General features: G+C 35.5%; 1 protein-coding gene across 1 annotated transcript in view; it reads left to right on the plus strand.

The window, feature by feature from the left end:
- The window catches only part of LOC117343297 (SCO-spondin-like), a 45,149-nt gene that overhangs the window by 15,252 nt on the left and 9,682 nt on the right, over window positions 1-20,215 (plus strand). The window contains exons 7-39 of the mRNA XM_033905641.1: window positions 68-279; window positions 994-1,108; window positions 1,512-1,673; window positions 1,934-2,010; window positions 2,411-2,524; window positions 2,972-3,128; window positions 3,865-4,111; window positions 4,459-4,600; window positions 5,066-5,398; window positions 5,678-5,836; window positions 6,219-6,462; window positions 6,752-7,010; window positions 7,212-7,410; window positions 7,754-7,845; window positions 8,009-8,058; window positions 8,747-9,094; window positions 9,560-9,768; window positions 9,973-10,109; window positions 10,652-10,761; window positions 10,889-11,038; window positions 11,266-11,359; window positions 11,518-11,675; window positions 11,945-12,055; window positions 12,184-12,309; window positions 12,908-13,027; window positions 13,565-13,899; window positions 14,175-14,301; window positions 14,680-14,766; window positions 16,862-17,139; window positions 17,576-17,693; window positions 18,285-19,010; window positions 19,162-19,427; window positions 19,655-19,793. Coding sequence (XP_033761532.1) covers window positions 68-279; window positions 994-1,108; window positions 1,512-1,673; window positions 1,934-2,010; window positions 2,411-2,524; window positions 2,972-3,128; window positions 3,865-4,111; window positions 4,459-4,600; window positions 5,066-5,398; window positions 5,678-5,836; window positions 6,219-6,462; window positions 6,752-7,010; window positions 7,212-7,410; window positions 7,754-7,845; window positions 8,009-8,058; window positions 8,747-9,094; window positions 9,560-9,768; window positions 9,973-10,109; window positions 10,652-10,761; window positions 10,889-11,038; window positions 11,266-11,359; window positions 11,518-11,675; window positions 11,945-12,055; window positions 12,184-12,309; window positions 12,908-13,027; window positions 13,565-13,899; window positions 14,175-14,301; window positions 14,680-14,766; window positions 16,862-17,139; window positions 17,576-17,693; window positions 18,285-19,010; window positions 19,162-19,427; window positions 19,655-19,793 — 6,201 coding nt within the window. The remainder of the gene's footprint in view (window positions 1-67; window positions 280-993; window positions 1,109-1,511; window positions 1,674-1,933; window positions 2,011-2,410; window positions 2,525-2,971; window positions 3,129-3,864; window positions 4,112-4,458; window positions 4,601-5,065; window positions 5,399-5,677; window positions 5,837-6,218; window positions 6,463-6,751; window positions 7,011-7,211; window positions 7,411-7,753; window positions 7,846-8,008; window positions 8,059-8,746; window positions 9,095-9,559; window positions 9,769-9,972; window positions 10,110-10,651; window positions 10,762-10,888; window positions 11,039-11,265; window positions 11,360-11,517; window positions 11,676-11,944; window positions 12,056-12,183; window positions 12,310-12,907; window positions 13,028-13,564; window positions 13,900-14,174; window positions 14,302-14,679; window positions 14,767-16,861; window positions 17,140-17,575; window positions 17,694-18,284; window positions 19,011-19,161; window positions 19,428-19,654; window positions 19,794-20,215) is intronic.

Below are 20,215 nucleotides of genomic sequence, written 5' to 3' on the forward strand. Positions count from 1 at the left end.
TATCTTTTTAATTTTCCTTACATATACATGTCATTTATTTCCATATTTAATGCTATTGTTATTTTAGTCGTATATGGCGGAGAGGGCGTTGTGGAACAGGTCAAGGATGTGGGCTTCAGAACCTGCCTTAATTGTGGGAGCAGCTACTACAGGACGTTTGATGGTCGCGAATATCAGTTTCAAGGAAGGTGTAAATATACGATGGCCGCGGACAGCCAAGGCAAATGGCAGGTGGATATTGAACCCATCGACTGCGATGTATTTGAAACCTGCAGGAAAGTAAGTAGTTTATTTCGGTTGTTCTAAGATTTATTAAACAATTTTAGTTGATATACTATAACGCATGGAATGTACGTTACATGTATATGATATGTTCAATAAACACAACGGCTTATCAAAAATCATTTCATCTCCAACTAGATATGTTTTTTTTTTATATAAAACAATATTGTTATTGTCATTTACTCAAATGGCTTTTAGCTGATACAACATAAAGTACCGACCTGTTTAAAATAAACAAATTACACCAAAACACAGCTCAGCAGCAGTGGGGAAAGAGTGTTTGTTATAAAATCGGGATGAATAATTCTACGGCTTCAGTCGGTTAAGCCCTGGATATCTTTAAAGAAATGTCAAAGGCGACTGAAATTTTGAGAATCGAGGATTTTCGTTCGTGGTCTGCAAGGCGTAACCATCATGCCCCATGGTGTCCCGTAACGTCCTGGTATTTTCCTTTGTCTCCTATCTTCTCTTCCTTTCTGTATATTGTTTGTCTTTCTTTTTGACACTCGCATAATTTGTATGTTGCATGGACGTTTATCTCTGTAAAGGAAATATTTCCTCTTGTTTCTTATGGTTATTAATCTTTGAATAAGAGCATTTGGTATTCGTTTGTTATAAGTAGACTCAAGTGGTCTACTTCTATTTATTAACAATGTCGTCACTTAACAGACAAAGGGTAATTTACACCTGTCTATACTTTTACTCTTTCAGGAAGTTACAATAATTGTTGCATCCGGTGAAAACTTATCAGTGAAAACTGGAGAGGTTTTTGTAGATGGCGTAGAGTTTACAGTAACAACTGAAGCTAAAAGCACAGCGGGAAACAGTGAGTGATTAACAAATGATAGAGATACCTTAATACTTATGTTGGAATTGTAAGCAAAATATATTAAAATTTTGTCGACCTAGCGCACACGTGTTTAATATAAAATCAGATAAGCAGTTGTAATTTGATTATTCATAATTTATAGACAGACATATTTGTAAGCAAGATTTGACAAATTATATTATTTCCGTTCATTCTAAGATTCGTTGTCTTGTGTGATATTGCATACTATCATACAATCAGTCGTTGAAGATGTTGGTATGCTAATAGGTTTGGATTATTTGTATCGAGTACATGGCAAGTCATCATTTATTTGTAATTAAGTATATACACGTTATTATTGTGTGAAGATAAATCCTTCGAAAGCAATTTGATCGAATTTACATTGTCTTCTGTTCTTCAGCATACACTATTCTGAAGAAAGGCGACTGGATTATGATCACAACAGCAAACAACAACCTGCGATTGAAGGTAGACTACTTTTCAACATGCTATTTGACGCTTGACGACAGTTTGCATGGATCAACAAGTGGACTCTGTGGAAATTTTAACGAGGACTTCAAAGGTAACGCCTTGATGTTGACCATCTTGTGTGTCTTATCTTATATGACTAATCCAATTCCAGACATATGCTGTTTGGGACGTGCAGATGTGTCCAGTTCCACTTCATAACAAGTATATGTTTTCATCAATCACCTATCTTGAGATCCGATTAAATAAAGATATACTATGTGTTACATCAAAGCTAATCATAATGAATAACCATTGGTCTGTCAATGACATCCATGAAATGTTGTTTATTTATCTTAATCTATTTTTCTGCAGACGATTTGAGAACAAAGGCTGGAGAACTCACAACAAATCCATCAAATTTCGGTAACTCATGGAGAACCGATAGTTCGGTTAGTATATTTGGATAGAGAATTATTCTCGTTACCCTTTCTCTTTTTGAGATAGTATAGTTTAAGGTTTAAAAAAAAACAAAAAAAAACCCAACAACATTTAACTGGAAAACAATATTTGAGATTAAGCATCGATTTTGTTGAGTATGCTTCAGAGCTATTTTGCAGAACATATATTTCGAATTATACACATTCCATAGCGCCATACGTAAAATAAGCGAAAGCGATTAAAAGTGCAGATGTGTAATTTAAATTTGGATAATGAACTGACAAATCTAAGTGGACAGAAATGCTTTCTGTAATATAAATATATATCGAAAATAAAATGATATACAATCGCCAAACAGATTAGCTGGCCAGTGATTTGATATTTAGCAGAACTATGTATCTATAATTTTAGTGTTCACCAACGGGACCCATTGTCGACAATTGTCAGGACATTGCAATGAAATCTGAAGCGATGGAAGCATGTGGTATACTCAGAACTGGACTTTTTAGAGACTGCAGGGCTAAGGTATATGTTGTTGACTCATGAAGTTTTGAATGCATTGACTATCATACAATACAATGACGAATCATTGTATCGGCAAATGGGGTATTGATAGAATAGTAATAATCAATATAGGCGACACATACTCACATTAAGATATATCTGTCCAAAAACAGACCGTGACCTCTAAGACAACGTTATGGTAAAATTTGAGAACATAACGTTATTTGAGCGGTTGTAAACTATTTGTATATATTGTTATATACTTGAACTTCTTTAGTGATATTTTAATCCATTTTGTGTATTAACTTACTCAGAGATTGGTGAAATATTCATAGAAATAATAGCAAAATAAATCTGCTGTGTTATAATCCGATAGACAAATTGAAGAATGAACTATGTTTGAAGTTTTTCGACCCATCGCTTGGTGATGATGAAGTATAAAGTGTCCTGCTATTTGATAAATTTCAGATTAGCTACGTGAGTTGGTACCAGATGTGTGTGAATGAATATTGTAAAGCAGGTGTAGATCAAAAGGAAAACGTGCGATGTTATCATGTTGGCGCATTCGCCCATGAATGTGCCCAGGTAGATATTATTGTCTCCTGGAGAAGCAGGGACGTTTGTGGTAAGCATATAAGAACAACGGATGTAACGCCTTTATAAGTATATAAGGCGATGTATTTTTAACCACGTTAATGAAATATATTCTATGTACTCGTTCATGTAGATGTATGTAAACGGATGGTAACTAGAGCAAGATATTAAGCAGTCTACTGCTTTCTTTGGAAAGTCATAATTCATCCTATGGATTTTACGGGATTGCAGGCAAATTGACCAACGATCGTTAGCATTTTATGATTGATTTGTCTTCAATGCTGTGAGAATAATAACTTATAAGAAAGCGGTTTAATGATTAGATACCTTGCTATAGTTGACGTTCTTCAACCTATATCTACATTAACGAATACAGGAAGTGACGCATCATATACAAAGATGATATTTCATTAACGCGGCTAAAAGTACATTGCGTTATATACACATTAAGGCACAACTATGGATATTGTTCTATTGATCATTACACCAATTGAAATTGAGTGATAGTCATTATCTGACAATTCCCCATTTTGTCTGGTAAGGTACATATTGACAATGTAGAGCAACTGGGGAAAATTTATATTATGATTCCATCTAAATTGTATTTATGATTGCAATATTAATTTCTTTGGTCACATTCGAACGTATCAGCTTGTTTCTGGGAAAGATGTTAATCAATTTTAAAATAAGATGATATGGTCTTTAAAATGCTTTTCATGTACATTTTGCTTACCACAATAATATACGTTTGACATTTTGATCTTCAGCTCCTTCCTGTCCCAACGGTCTTATATATAATGAATGCAGCTCGCCTTGTCCACGATCATGTTCAAACGTTTTTGCTGATCTGTCAGAAAGTTGTTCAACAAAAGGTCCATGTGTGTCCGGGTGTGAATGCCCCGGAGGCACTATCCTTCAGGATGGCAAATGTGTGTCGCCAGACGAATGTAACTGTAACTACAACAAAGAATCCTACCCACCAGGATCAGTTATGAAGAGAGATTGTAATGAGTGGTATGTCAATTAATGCTATCAAATCCATATCAATTGCAAATATAGATTAATACCTTTTTCATATTTTTAGCGCAGTGAGATTCTTAGCTAGTTATTTCATTCTAATTTTGATATGCTAAACTAGTTTTAACATAGCAATATGAAAAATACTCAACCCATGACCTTCTTGTTTGCAATGTTCATGCAGAAATGGTGAAATATTGAGGTTTTTTTCTTTACTAAGGACCGTTTCTACATTCATGAATAAATGAAATTCCGCAATGCTTGTAACCAGATATAACTTTTAAACACCTTAATGATGCCCTGGACACGCCAATGTATGTATTATTTGTTGTTTTTAACTTAAGTGAATGCGACAAAGGTATATGGATATGTACAGAGGAGAGATGTTCAAGTACTGCTAGGATGATCGGCATGTCGCACATCAAAACATTTGATGGACAAGAATACGATCTGGAGCCAAACGTGGCAAAATATGTTTTTGTTGAGGTAAATATCTTTGAAAAAGTCAGCAAGAGCGAAGACATACATTATTGCTGTTGATCATGCCGAATTGTGTTGTCCATGCCGTCAACTGTAACTGAACTTTTTTCTAAAACGCATATTTACTTATAGCTGGCATATTTGCATAATGCAAATGGTACATATGCCAAAGTAGTTAATTTGAATCTACTTTATACTGAAAAAATATAGAAAGAACCGTTTTTTAATGTTTAATTTTAATTCATGATATATGTTTCTTATATAATATATATATATATATAACATACATTTGTGATAAGAAATATAAAAGGCAAACATCGAAAGACCAATTAGATTTTTCAAAACTACGTTAAAAACTAATACGATCATTCTTGATGATGTGAATATTTGAATGTAACGGCTGTAATCTAAATGTTGTAATTATCTAATTTTAATAAAGCATTATTATTTCATTTATATTTGATTTCAAAGCGCAATGACGCAGCCGAAGCGGACTCCCGTTCAGACCTTACTGTTTCGATGTCCTTCGACAGCTGCCCTGTTCTAGATTCGTCATACAACAGAAACTGTCTCCTTTCCATTCACATTACGTACAAAAGCACACTCATCACACTTCGAGGTACAGAAGTACTGGTCAATGGTGAAGTCATTCATGGAAATAGTTTCTATTATTTCCATTCTCAAGACGTTTACATCAAACAGGCCACGAATCTATACATAATGGTAAAAGGATTTGGATTCCAGCTTCTGTATGATCGATCACGAGCAGTATATTTAACCCTCGACAGGTTTTATATGCACAAGGTATGTATATTGCATTATGAAATGCAAATGAAAAAATCATCTACAAATTATATAGGAAGAACTGATATCTACAATTAATACATTTGGAATTCCCACTTGATTTTAAGATCCAGTCTTTATCTAATGTAGTAGACAATTTGTGTGTATCCGGGGGTTTCTTTGTCTATGCAACACGCTTATATCTCTTCAAAGGAGCAAAATGAAACGTTATCATATTGGGGGTACATTTTCGCTACAATATTATATTTTGTCACCACGTAATTGTTTGAATTGTTCCAGGTTCGTGGTTTATTTGGCACGTACAACGATAATAGGAAAGATGATTATATGGCAAGGAATGACTTCCCTTCGACCGACACACATGTTTTTGCCCACGATTACAGTGATAGCATTGATTCGCCAAAACGATACAGCGGTTCCCATCAAACCGCCGCCGTGGTAGGTAACACGCAAGTCATGATAATGTTTGAATCGTTGCTTATATAAACTGGAATTACTCAGTTTTTTATTCCCTTGAATATATCGTAATTGTTTATCTTTAATCTTTAACACTTTAGAGACTTGCACGTCAAGTATAATGATACAAACAATTATTTTGATATCGGAATACGTCTCATATGTCAGAATGTTCATGCACAGCTTAGTTGCGCATGACCAGGCTCTACCTCTTGTGAAGAGTCTTTAGGAGAATACTGCATGATAATTTCCTACCAAACAATACCAACTGTTCTTTAATCCCGGTCATCGTTACGACGTAAATAAAATATCAGCCAAATACAATTAACATGTATCTGTATATTTAATATTTTATCACTTACAGGCAGAAGAAGCGACTAAGTTATGTGAACTCCTCAGCAGCCACGAGGTGTTTGCTGGATGTCTGGGACGTATTGATGTGAAATTTTACATATCCAAATGTGAAGACGACTATATGGCTAGTAGTGTTGGAGGCCGTGACCAAGTATTTTGTGATGTAACAGCCGCTATGGCTATGGAATGTGCAAATATCGGCACGGATTACATTGTTGCATGGACAGCAGCCACAGAATGGAGAACAAAATGCAGTACGTACGCTTTACCCGATTCTTATTTCACACATTACAACATGACTATAAACATTATATTCAAATAATATTCACGTTTGCTACATCTCTACAAAAACTTTTTTTACAATCAGTTGAACCATAGTAGCGTAATTATGGAAAATTAGATAACAATAGTTCAAGTAGGCTACATCGCTAAAAAAACAAAAAAAAAACACTTACACGCGACCGTTTTTGGTTATTTCTAATATTTTTACCAACAACATTATATAACACTAATATAACATAAAACTATTGTCATTTCCTTTAGTGGCATATTCCCAGTGTACCTATGGCGGAGCCTATACCGAGTGTGCCTCCGTATGTTACGGGCGTTGTCGGGACACACAAATGTCTGATATGACCTGTCAGGAATTTTGCGTACCTGGATGTCAGTGTCCACAAGGACAACTGTACAATGGCGATGGACAAGGACCTTGCGTAACCCTTGATCAATGTACATGTTTCAATCGTTACGATAGTAGTTATGTTGAACCAAACACCGTTACCAGGCAGGGATGTACAAATTGGTAAGATTTGATAAAATGAAATGACTTATTTCCCTACAAATTATTCTTTCTTAATATAAGATGCAAACATATTTTCTATATCTGCGATAAGATTTCCCCGTTTTCAGTTGTTTTGTTATCCGCTGATCGTGTAGCAATTTCATGTTTTACTTTTTATATTGAAGAGTTTCGATACTCAATATAAATACTTCGTAATTGCAGCACCTGTGTAAACGCAACATGGTCGTGTGACAACGAAAACTGTGACGAAGACATTATTTGTCCAACCACCCAAATATACAGGAAGTCCATCACAGGTTGTGAGCCAACATGTGACACCATTGACCGAAATGTGACATGCTCCTCTGCCATCACATACGACGGATGCGGATGTCCGGATAATACATATAAAACCCATGACGTACGTTATCTTATGGTCATTCATAATACATTAATCTAGATTAAAAGGCGTTCCAACTTTCCACATTTAGCGAAAGAGTGAGAAATGAGTCAAATCCGATCGACATGTGAACATATATTACTGATTCGAAATTTACTTGGTAGGCACAATTGTATCATTTACAATGTATGAAATAGCCATCAAGAATGTATTTGCGATGTATCGTTTGTAATTTATGGTATTACTGATTTATAATTTAAATGTTGATTGTAATGTAATAAGCGGAATATCACTTATTATATTTGATATATCACTGGCAAATTGAACGTAATTGTTTGTATCTCTCTTTGATAATTTAATTCAGGGACGCTGTGTAAAGAAAAATCAATGCCCGTGTAAACGTGGAGAAGAACACTTCGAACCAAACTCACTGTTTGAGGATTCCTGCAAGACATAGTGAGTACATCTTTATATTTAAGAGTTTCTGAACTGTGAAATGCAAATACACACGAGACATGAGTATTGTTTTTCAATTTCACGAGATAATTTTGGGTAAACATTTAATAGAATGTAGCAATGTGTTGTTTTATTATTTAATGATATATGAACTTATTTTCAGTCGCTGTACGGACAGACATTGGTTGAAAATTAGTGAAACCGATTGCCCAGGTAGGACCCTATTCAGTGAATGTTTATTTGTGACTGGTCACGCTGTTTCATTTGCTTTGAAATAAAATACAGTAAACATTCTGCTACTATACACTTATCGTAGCAATATTCATAGTCCTAAATGTTGATTCATTATATAAACATATCAAAAGAACAAAAAGAAACATTTGACAATGAACACGTATTATGAAAACATCGTTTCACGTGCTGCTTTTCCACACAATACACCAGTTAAATATCAACACGCCAGAAAAACACGTGATGTCTTTTTGTTTTGAATAAAAAGAATTAATCATCAACCGAGTGGATCATCAACGCTAACATAACGATATTGTTCGTTTATCTACTAAACTTTGGTTACTGTTCAATATTCTACGTCTATATGTAGTCGTTTGTAATTTTCCTGTGTCTTGATAACGGAGTAGATTGCCTTGAAAATCGGATAATTGACTTGTCTGTACTGTAATAACTACTACATGACAAATTATAAAGTATATATTTACACCTTCCTTGAAACTGATATTCGCGACCATCAAACGTCCTGTAGTGGATGTGTAGTTAGCTAATGTTATTCAAAGTCGCAATGAAAATAAAAAAAATATTTTGAATTCTATTCCAATTTAATAGCTTTTGTCCATATGAAAATATTGATATATTTTGTTAGCACTACATATTTATGTTAATAAAGGTGTGTGCTGGGCCTCGGGAGATCCTCATTACCAGACGTTTGACGAGGTCCACTACTCCTTCCAAGGAAATTGCGAGTACACGCTTGTACGGGACAGCGGTGCCTACAACCGGGAATTCGAAATCAGTACTACCAACGTAGAGTGTGGAACTACTGGTGTATCATGTACAAAATCTATCACCGTCAAAACGGGTCCCACATCAATTCGTCTAGTGCGTGGACATCCATTGACAATTAATGATGTTGCTTATACTGATAGCCAGATAACCTTCGCCAATCTCAACATCACTGTGGAGTTTCCTTGGACATCCGTCTTTTTTAACGATTTCTCTGTGCTTTGGGATAATGGTATGTCTCTGAATAGATGTCTTATTTTTATGAGAAATTCTGAACATAGTTATAAAGAATGATATCTGAATACATGCAATACCGTTGTTATCTTCACATCGCTTGTGACGATATATTTGGTCAATATGTATCTCATTTGTGTCTTCTATGGAGCAATATGTCTGTGCTGGACTTTTATTACGAACACAATGAACATTTACATGCATATATACACAGATCAATATATAACCTTGAAGCATATATACTCAGACATAAATACTACAATATTTGTAACTGACGCATACTTATATAAGTGTCTATTTTTAGTATCCCTATCAATCCCGCTAAAATAATTACTACACATTTATCAAATTAACCAATCTAGCCATATCGCATAGGTACCCGTTTCAGAGGCAAGTTGTATAGTATTTTTGGATATTTGATCTTTGCATGACTATATTCCAAGTTTTGTTTACCTTTCCCCAGGAACCCGAGTATTCATTTTCCTTGATTCTAAATGGAAAGGACGTGTGGAAGGTCTATGTGGTAACTTCGATGGAATTGACAATAACGATTTCCAGTCACAGAGCGGCATTACAGACCCTACTGACATAAATGCTTTTGCAAATTCCTGGAAGAAAGCAACAGACTGCCCTGATGTTGATAGTGACCGGAACGAGCTTATACCTTGTTCGGTAATTTATTTGAAGATAACTTCTATGCGATTTTATCGACTTTATACAGTTTTCGCACAATGTATAAGCAGACTTAGTGGTATATGTATGTAACTATGGGTAGAGTAAGACCGTTATACAAAACATTAATTGCTTTCCTTGATATTTATTATTCCGTATGTAGTTATTTAAGCATATCTTCAATTGAGTCATTTTTCACTCCAGGGAAGCCAATCTGTCCGAAAGAGTTGGGCGGAAGAAAGCTGTAGAATTATAAAAGAAGGCGATTTGTTCCAAAAATGTAGGGATAAAGTCAGTAATTACCAAGACTATTATGACGATTGCTTGTTTGACGCATGCAGGTACGTAACTACAATAATGTGTTGAACTACAGGTGCTTGATATTTATATTTTTATCTACCTACTTTATGTCAATTATGAATTATTTGGCTCTCGGCGATAGCCGAGGGAATATAGCCACATTGGAGATCAAAACTGTATTTTATGGCAACCTTCCGAGCAAAACTATATCACATATAATTGTGTGCACAGCAACATGCAATGCTCTCCATGTATAGCTGGTATCATTAAAATAAAGAACACATGTACCGCTAAATTGAGATATTTACCGATATATCGCCTATTATTATTATCATTATTATCTGTCCAGTTGTTACTTACATCATAGAACAGGAATTTGAAGCAAAATGCATATAACATGTCGCCATGCTAAGGAATAGGTATCTAAAAAATTTCAATTTAGTTTAGCAAACCAAAATAATGATAGGAAAACGTACAAAGCCGGAGAGCAATAAAAGGTATGAAAGTTTCTCCCGGCGGTGAGCCTCGTTATCTTTATCCTCTTATTTAATATGTCTTTATCTGTTTCATGTTCTATTTACAGTTGTGATAAAGGAGGAGACTGTGAATGCTTGTGCACAGCTATTGCCAATTTTGCGGAACAATGTAACAGAATTGGTGTGTTTGTGAAGTGGAGAACACCACGATTCTGCCGTAAGTATATTAATATGAACGCAATATCGCAATGTCTGTCTTCTATTTAAAACGGGTACGTTGCAATTGCTATTTTGTTTTATAAAGATAACATTTTAGCAATCATATATTTACTTCTTGTTTTTAGCCATTATGTGTGAAAATGGATTACGATATACCCCATGTATGTCTCCCTGTCGACAAACATGCAAAAATATTGGCAACGAACCAGAGCCTTATTGTAACAGTACACAATGTATAGAAGGCTGCTTTTGTCCCGAAGGATATATTCAGCACGGTATGTATATAGTTAAGCATTAATATTACAATGTATCACATATCATTATGTTAAATAGTTAACGATTGTTCTAAAAATAGCCTTATTAACTATCAATTGTAAAAAAATAAACAAACAAACAAACAAACTAAAACATAATTGTGTGCTGATTAATGTTAGCTGAATTGTGTTATATGATAACATGCCTTGACAACTTATACTCGAAAGTAAAAACCTTTCTTTCACAGACGATGGTTGCATACCGGCTGATGAATGTCCATGCTATGAAAATGGTCTTGAACACCCCAGCGGATCTGTAATAACCCACGAATGCATGAAATGGTCAGTTGCATCCCATATCGTCACAATATCGTAATTTTAAGCATATTGGAAAGTTTATGTCATCTGTAAAAAAAAATACATTACATACGTTTCCGACGTCTATAAATTGAAATGAATGATCTTTTTTTTATTAATTACTTTTCTTGTTTTTTTGACAGCACTTGTATTCGAGGCAAATTTGAATGTGAAGGCTACAACTGCAAGCCAACATGTAAAGATGATCAGTTTACTTGTGATGATGGGCAGTGTATAGGGGAGGTGTACGCATGCGATGGACATTTTGACTGCAGAGATGGATCGGACGAAGCAAAGTGCAGTAAGTTTAGATAGTGAAGTCGTTGTAGGGAACGATTGTTTAATGGTTGGCAAGAGAGAGCATAGCCTGTTGCCAAATTCCCGTTGGATCATTTTAATTAGATAAAAGATGTTTGAGATGAAAACTAAAATCGATAGCTGTTGTTTTCATAATCGAGTGTTGGCGCGTGATGAAATAGATATTTCCTACTATATTATTCAATATTGCCAATTTAAACACTTTTTCTGAATGATTTATTTGATGATCGGACAAGGTGACGTTTTTTACAGATTGTACCTCGTCACAGTTTACCTGTCAGAATGGGGCTTGTATTGATATAAAAGACAGATGTGATGGTTTTAAAGATTGTGCTGATTCATCAGATGAATGGTATTGCAAACGTAAGTATTCAATTAAAAAAGTTTCAAATAAATCATCTTTCGAAACATTTTAGTAACAAAATAATCATTCTTTTTATAAAACGTTTGTAAAGTATAATTATTGAAACCAATATTGTTTACTCAATTAGATGAATGCGAGTCATCGTCTTATGAGATCTTCCAATGTGAAAACGGTGATTGCTTGCCTGCGTCTTTCCGATGTGATGGACATTATGATTGTCGAACAGATATATCTGATGAAGCAAATTGTACCAGTAAGTAATATCTCGTACTTATAATTCAAATATTATCAATTCATACATCCACTATTAAAGACAATGTACGTTTTAATGTTAATTAGATAACATAACTGTTTTTCGAAATGTTTGAAATCTTAAGCATGGCACAACCCCAAGTAAATGCACCAGACATTATAAGGATTATCCAGATGAAATTATGATCATTGCTTTCAAGTTCGATATCTGGGCATTAGTTTTACTGTATGGCGAAATGCAATGACGTCACGGCAACAATACAATGACGCCACGTCGACAATTCATTCTATTGATTCTATCGGTTTTATGTAAAATTCATTTCCGCTGAGTAGGAAGTGAAACTTCTATCAGAGAAAGCAAAGATTGGCTTCTCTGTTTTAGACAGCAATATAGGAGATACACATTGAAAGTTGCTTCCTTAGAATTATTTTCTTGGAAAGGAGGACTTTTAAGCTGTACCACCGTGAAATATTAATATCAAATATTTATAAAAAATGTTCGTGGTATCTGCTTGAAGCATATATTTTTCTTGATGTTTTGATAAGTTATAGTGATGTGATTTTTTACGTGGTTGACATGTTCGATTATTTCATTTTAGTACATGAAGAGTGTGATCTTCTGCAACAGTTCAGATGTATTGAAACTGGGAAATGCATACCCAAAACTATGATTTGTGACGGCCATGACGACTGTGGAGATGGCAAAGATGAAGATGATTGTAAGCCTATTTTGATTGTAATGTACCAATAACATGTGATAATGGTATGGTAGAGGTTACCGCGCTTCTTCTTATTATGTATACTTTATCTTCTTCAGAGAAGTCAATTGATGATTTTCAAAGTTGAATGTCGTTTTGAATTTTAATGAAGTCGTTTTACGCGTTGTTACATGTCTGCGTTATAATTATTTCTACCACAATACCCTGTGTTATTCAACTCTCAGACCATAAGTTAATAATTACAGCTGTTGATTAACAATCTGTTACCACACGTGGTATAAACTCTGTACGCATTTTGATTGGCTAACACGGTGAACTTTGACCCAAGCTGCAATTGTTATTGACGTCATCCATAATCTAATGACGTCACATCACCTGGTCCCAGACGTCACCGGTACACTTTATTTGCATAAGCATACGCTAAAGCTCGTGTCTTTTGTAACTTTAAAAAGATAACTTACTCGTGTGTAATAGATTCCATATCCAACAACCACTCGTTGTGTAACCTCTATTTATATAATACTAATTGTTATACAGGCACAACATCAACTTCTACGACAACTACTATGACGACAACTACAGCAACAACTACTACGACGTTACCATCCACAACGCCAGAATGTGAATACGTGAATGGGTTTGAAGGAGGATTTGTGAGACAAGACGATGTCAGTGTTTTGTCAGATGGAAATACCTTTGGAGTATCCCGTGATATATTTCCAGATAAAGGACTAATAATTCCATGGTCAAATATAACAATTGAAATTGTATTGAAACATTCCGTAAAGCTTGGATTCCTAGTGTTCAAAAATCCCGAGGGAAGTAACATAGACCAAGTACAGGTGAACGTCGATGGACGGGAAGTTGCAACAGTTAAGTAATCGATTTCTTATATCTATAATATATAAATATATATATATATATATATATAACTTTTCATTGTAAACATATTTATTATCATATATCAAATCTCGCAAACGCTGGTGTTTACATTTATGCATCTGAACATAATGCTCTGTTGATTTTCCTTTAAAGACAATTCAAATTGTTTATCGTTTCTTTTAAAAGTTATTTAAAGAAAGAATACTCATGTACCTCGATTACGAAACAATAACTTGGAGTATGTGTTTTTGTATATCTGTTTCAGACTAGCGTTGCAAATCCAATTCCTTTACACGGTGTTTTGAGTGACAATGTAGTGATATTAATTAAGAGTAGACTTAGCATCGCAATTGGCGTTACAATCAGCATTGAACTTCAGGCGTGCTTTTACGGTAGGTCATTCTACACAATTATGGTTGAATTATTTCTGTTGTGAACATCGCCCAAATGATTAATGTTTGTACTTCATGCTGTCATGGAGCATTATGCTACTTCTACGATGATTGGATATGGCGTAATTAAAGAAATTATATCAACAAAATGCGCACACATATCAGTTTTTTTCATATATACATTTTTTGGATGGATAAATATATCAATATTTTGATTGTCCTGTAGTCTTGTTTTCTGAATAATTTTGATAGTTTAAGTAGTAAATGACGATGAACAAACTATGAATGTTCACAAAGTTATGCCTTCTTGGTATTTCTTTGTATAGTGGTAATATGATAAACAAGTAAATGCTGTTACTTGGCCTATATATTATACAGTGTCATCAACAACTACAATACCAACTACGACGACATCTACGAGTGCTTATACGACGTCAGCTTTTACCTCAACTCCAACAACTTCAGGTAAATATACCGGTATTTTTATCGGTTATACATTTCAAAATCGTATCTGTTTTACTTCCTTTATAGCAAAACACTAGCACCAATTGCTACACTCAATAAAAATAATTGATTAATGACTAAACGAATTTTGACTAATTAGTCAGCATTGTTCCTTTATCAAGCAAATTAAGATTAACGAGTATACACCATTAAAAAGAAAAGAATTAATAGGTGATAACACCTGGGCTGTTGTCTAATGTGTTCAGCATGATTTTGCTTTGGTTTTATGGACACTATAAGGTATAGTAGTGTTTTACTTATAGTGTCCTAATGTACTCTGTCCAGAGATATTGGCGTATAGTTCGAATAAATAATTATAACTCTTTTAAATCCAACATTGAATAAAAAGTATTGAAATATAGTATCAACACTTTCGGCCTTTCGGCCGCTGACAGATTATCAGTAGTTTGCTTTAGAACTAACGCGTTGATAAGTTAATTTCTACATATACTGAAACGAAAAAGAAACGCAACTTCAAATTGTAGGTTTAATAAAATAATACTTGTGAGCATTATGTTTAAATTTCATATGTAATAGTTAATATTGAATATTGATGTAACATCCTTTAAATGTTTAGAGATTTTTAAGAACAGGTCACTTTGCTAGAAGGTCATGATTGGTAGTACCCTACGTGAATCCAAGTTGAAATGGCAGCAGTTTTGAAACCGTGCCCTAATATCGTGTGTGTCCTCCTCGAACAGTTATCACATCTCTAATTCTTTGTTGCATTGAGTTCATCAGGGCATTGACTTTCCGTATTGGAATGTTATTCCATTCTTGGACGAGTGCATTTGCTAACTGAGGGAGGGTATTTGGGGGGTTACGGCGATTTCGAATTCTTCTGTCTAATTCATCCCACAAATGCTCGATTGGGGACAGGTCGGGGCTATATGGAGGCCAATCTATAGGAACAATGTTCTGTGTCGCAAGAAAGTCTCTACAGACTCTTGCAACGTGTGGTCTCGCGTTATCTTGCTGAAAGGTTAGATGATGCTGCCTAACAAACGGCACAACATGGGGCCTAAGGATCTCATCCCGATAGCGTACGGCCGTTAAATTCCCATTGACTATCACCAAAGGCGTCTTCAAACCATGGGAGATTCCCGCCCAAACCATAACTGATCCACCCCCAAATCGGTCGTGTTCCAAAACACAGGCGTCAGCAAAACGTTCGCCTCGACGCCGGTACACACGTTGACGGCCATCTGCTCGAAATAACGTGAATCGAGATTCATCGGTGAAGAGCATAGACCTCCAACGTCTCATAGGAAAACGTCTGGGCATATGTGCCGTTGCCCATTGCATACGACGTGCTCGACGTTGCGGTGTTAGTGGTAAACCAACGTACTGTCGCCTTGCACGCAAATTAGCCTCACGCAGTCTGTTGATCACTGTTTGGGGATGAATTCGACGGTTATGATTACCAATCGTATTCCTTGCCGTTTCAGCGGCCGTTAATCTCCTGTTACGCAGGTGTGCCAACCTAAGAACCCGGTCTTGACGTCGCGACGTTACGCGTGGACGTCCTGATCTCGGCTGGTCATCGACTCTTCCTGTTGCGTTAAGACGTGAAACTAATCGACTAATAGTCGATTTGTGAACTCTGAATTGTCGAGCGACGTGAAGTTGCGTGTTCCCTGCCAGAAGCATCGCTATAGCACGTCCTCTATCAACCTTTGATAACCGTGGCATAATTGTAAAAGGAATTATTGTTTGCAAAAGTATTGGCGATGATGTGGCTCAATGTTAGTGATGAATTGATACTGGTTTGAATGAAAAAAGAACGCATATGTTTGTACAGGCACGGTTTTTGATGTTTTTACCGCGCCGGAAGTGCATAGGTCTCTAGTCACACTTGGGTGATTTTGAAGATTGGTATGGGTGTTAGGCAGGGTGCATGTTTATTTCCGCGATTTTTATACAGATATGTATATTTAATACAAAATTAATCACAATTTTCCATGTTGCGTTTCTTTTTCGTTTCAGTATATATGAAACTACTTGAATATTCCTTATGATATTCGTTGGTAATAACTCATTATTTTGTTGGCCACAGTAACAACAACATCCAAACCTTGTGAAATAACAGAAGGAATGGGGTCACCAATGAAAATCCGCGATTCTGCTATTTCTATAACAAATGGCTATGGAGATGAAAACATATCTGATCTGAGACCAGACGGTGCAGGTGTATTGTTCAAGAGATATGCCTACCTTAATATAAACTTTGATGAAGTGCCAGTGAGATTATCATTGATGAATGCGACATCGAATTCGCCCTTCCACATCAAAGTGTACATTGTTAGCGATGCTGGAGACACTACAGATGTAGGGGTATGTAGACTTATTAAACGTAGCCGCGGTAAATGCTACCAGCAACATACCGCTCGGCTTCAACTTCTCTTTAATTAGATCGATTGAGTCTAAGTCTAGTAAACAAAATATCCCGGTTAGATCCCTTCAGAAGGTATTGGAGTACATTTAACTTACCATGGCATCCGTAACATTGACGTACATACAAGGACTGTGGAATTATACTTAATGCTTCTTTCATAATCATCGCTGTAACCCCTAGAATCTCCAAGTCGACTTCTTTACGGGATGGGGGTATGTAACCCCGGGAATCACTATCGGAAGGATACTGCTCGACTAGAGGAAGGTTCTCTTCCACGACATTTTAATTACCAAGACTTAAACTATAAAATAACAGGTAGCGTTTGTGATAACTACCAGCTAAATTGGTAAACTAACAAGTCTATCATGTTTTCAGGAATACGTAACAACTTCGATTGTGCATTTTGATGGCCAGACTTTTGTCAAGCGACTTCAGATATATTTCCTGGAGGAAGGAACCATTAACTTGGAATTGTTCGGCTGCTTCCACTACGGTAAGTAAACAATTTGAGAACAAAAACGGTGATTTATTTATTACGACAAAATTGTACGCTAAGAAATCATTGTTTTAGATTGAGTTTAACCTAAAAAAAATATTCCATTTTTCAGTTTCCTTCAGAGCTATTCAGAATAACGTTTTCATTTATGTTTTAAAGGAGTTAAAGAATTGATTCATTTGTTAACTCTTTGGTGAATATTTTCCGTTTGGCCTTCAGGAATGGGTTTTGATATATGAATCAACATAAAAACAATCCATGTAATCAATCCATCTACGTACAAAAACAACCAACTATGTTCGACTGAACACAGATGTAGCCGCACAAAAATATTTCTAATTGTATTAACATTATTTTTTATCACTATCTATTTCCTTGATGTTTTTCTTTGTGTATCTTATATATCTATTACATGCTTTGAAAATAAATTATTTTTGCAATATTAGACCACATGTCTATATCGGTATTCTTTTTCTGTCACGACATCCCTACATCGTTAGTTATTATTTGCACGCGAATACTTTGTTCATCCAGGTATTGATGGATACATTGCGTATTTTGAATCTAAATGAATTGTTTCAATGACAGAATCAACAACTGTGCCAACATCAACAACATTGTCTTCATCAACAACAACACCATTTGGAAGTACGACACAAACAATTTCAACAGAAAAGACAACTATTTCTTCAACAGAGGGTACAACAACTGTGCATGGTCCATCACCAAAGATTTCAACAGAAATGACCACTTCAATGGAGGGGACAACATCAAGAACAACAACGAAAGGCACAACGGGAGGCACAACATCTCCACAAACAGCATCAACAACTGAAGGAACAACATCAACAAGCACAACGGAAAGCACAACTCCACCAACATCAACAACGGAAGGAACAACATCAACAACCACAACGGAAAGCACAACAACTCCACCAACAACCACAACGGGAGGCACAACTACTCCATCAACAGCATCAACAACGGAAGGAACAACATCAACAAGCACAACGGAAAGCACAACTCCATCAATATCAACGGAAGGAACAACATCAACAACCACAGCGGAAAGCACAACAACTCCACCAACAACCTCAACGAAAGGCACGACAACTCCGCCAACGGCCTCAACGAAAGGCACAACAACTATACCAACAACATCAAAAACAACCTCAACAACTACGACTGAAACTCCGACAACAACACATCTCGACACAACGTCTACAGAAGAGGTTACAACTTCGACAGAAACGCCAACAACCACACATTTCCAAACAACAACAACAACAAAACCTACGCCAACCACAAGTTCTAGTATGTAACAAAATGCTTAAGGCGCCTTTCTATTGTGGTGTGAAACGTTTATATATAATATAAACGTAATATAAACGTACTTTAATCAACTTCTGATATGGGTAAGAATTTCAACACTTGTTTAGTAATGAAAAAATATTCTTTGTTTTAGGTTGCGATAAAATTGAAATAGATGGCGATAACACAGGCATGTACACGCTGACGACAAAAATATATGGAAAGAACATGCAGGATGCAATGAGAAGAAGTTCTGGTCCTGCAACATCGACTGAATTCCCGACTGGCAATACACCGTTTCAAATAGAATTCCAATCAACGCTAATAGTTTTTGGTATCACATTGACAATCGATAAAGGAACAAATGAAATTGTCGCTGTTATTGCTAGTTTTAATGGAGATGGCAGTAGTACAGAGTTGGTAAGGAGTCAGGGGATTATCATAAAGTTTGCTTAAGCGCTATTACCTATATTTACTGACAAAAATGGATCCTTTAATATTTTATTACCATGCATTTTTTTTAATTCCAAAATATCTCGGATACTACAGAAACGAAGTGAACAACTTTCTCTATATTCTATATATAGTGCTTAATTTATGTTGATAAATCTTTGTAAAAATATAACATTCTTTACCTACATTTACAGAGTAGGACAGTGTCAGAATCTGGCAAAGCTGTAGTTCCGTTCTCCTTACCAAGCGAAGTATCAGTTGAAAACATTACTATCAGGTTCATTGGTGGCAGATCTGTACAGTTGAGCACTATTTTTGTAGAAATATGCTCAGGTAAGTACTTGTTAAGTTTCTAAAGATGCGTATTTGTCACAAAAGGGTAATGCGGTATAAACTTATCTAATTTACACAAAAAATGAAAACAAATCCCATTATTTTGACACCGTCATATAAATTAAACAGTCTATCATTGTTTCCAATTGATTTTAAAAACTCCTTATGGAATATGTAACTTAAAGTACTTCCAGTGCTTTTTAGCAACAATACACACGAACATGAAGCCATACTAGAAATATTCACACGCCGTTACATTAATAATCAATACGTTTAGATTCAAAGCAGCATGCATAGTAATGCACTTTATAACAAGAAGCTAATGTATATGGTATCGTAATTTAAGTGGGTATAACTACTCAAATTCCGTCAAACACTCCTATCCAAGTAGCATAAAGCAATTCAACTGCGGGTTAGCGAGT

The sequence above is a fragment of the Pecten maximus genome, chromosome 15 (genome assembly GCF_902652985.1).
Source record: "Pecten maximus chromosome 15, xPecMax1.1, whole genome shotgun sequence".
Taxonomy (NCBI): Eukaryota; Metazoa; Mollusca; class Bivalvia; order Pectinida; family Pectinidae; genus Pecten; species Pecten maximus.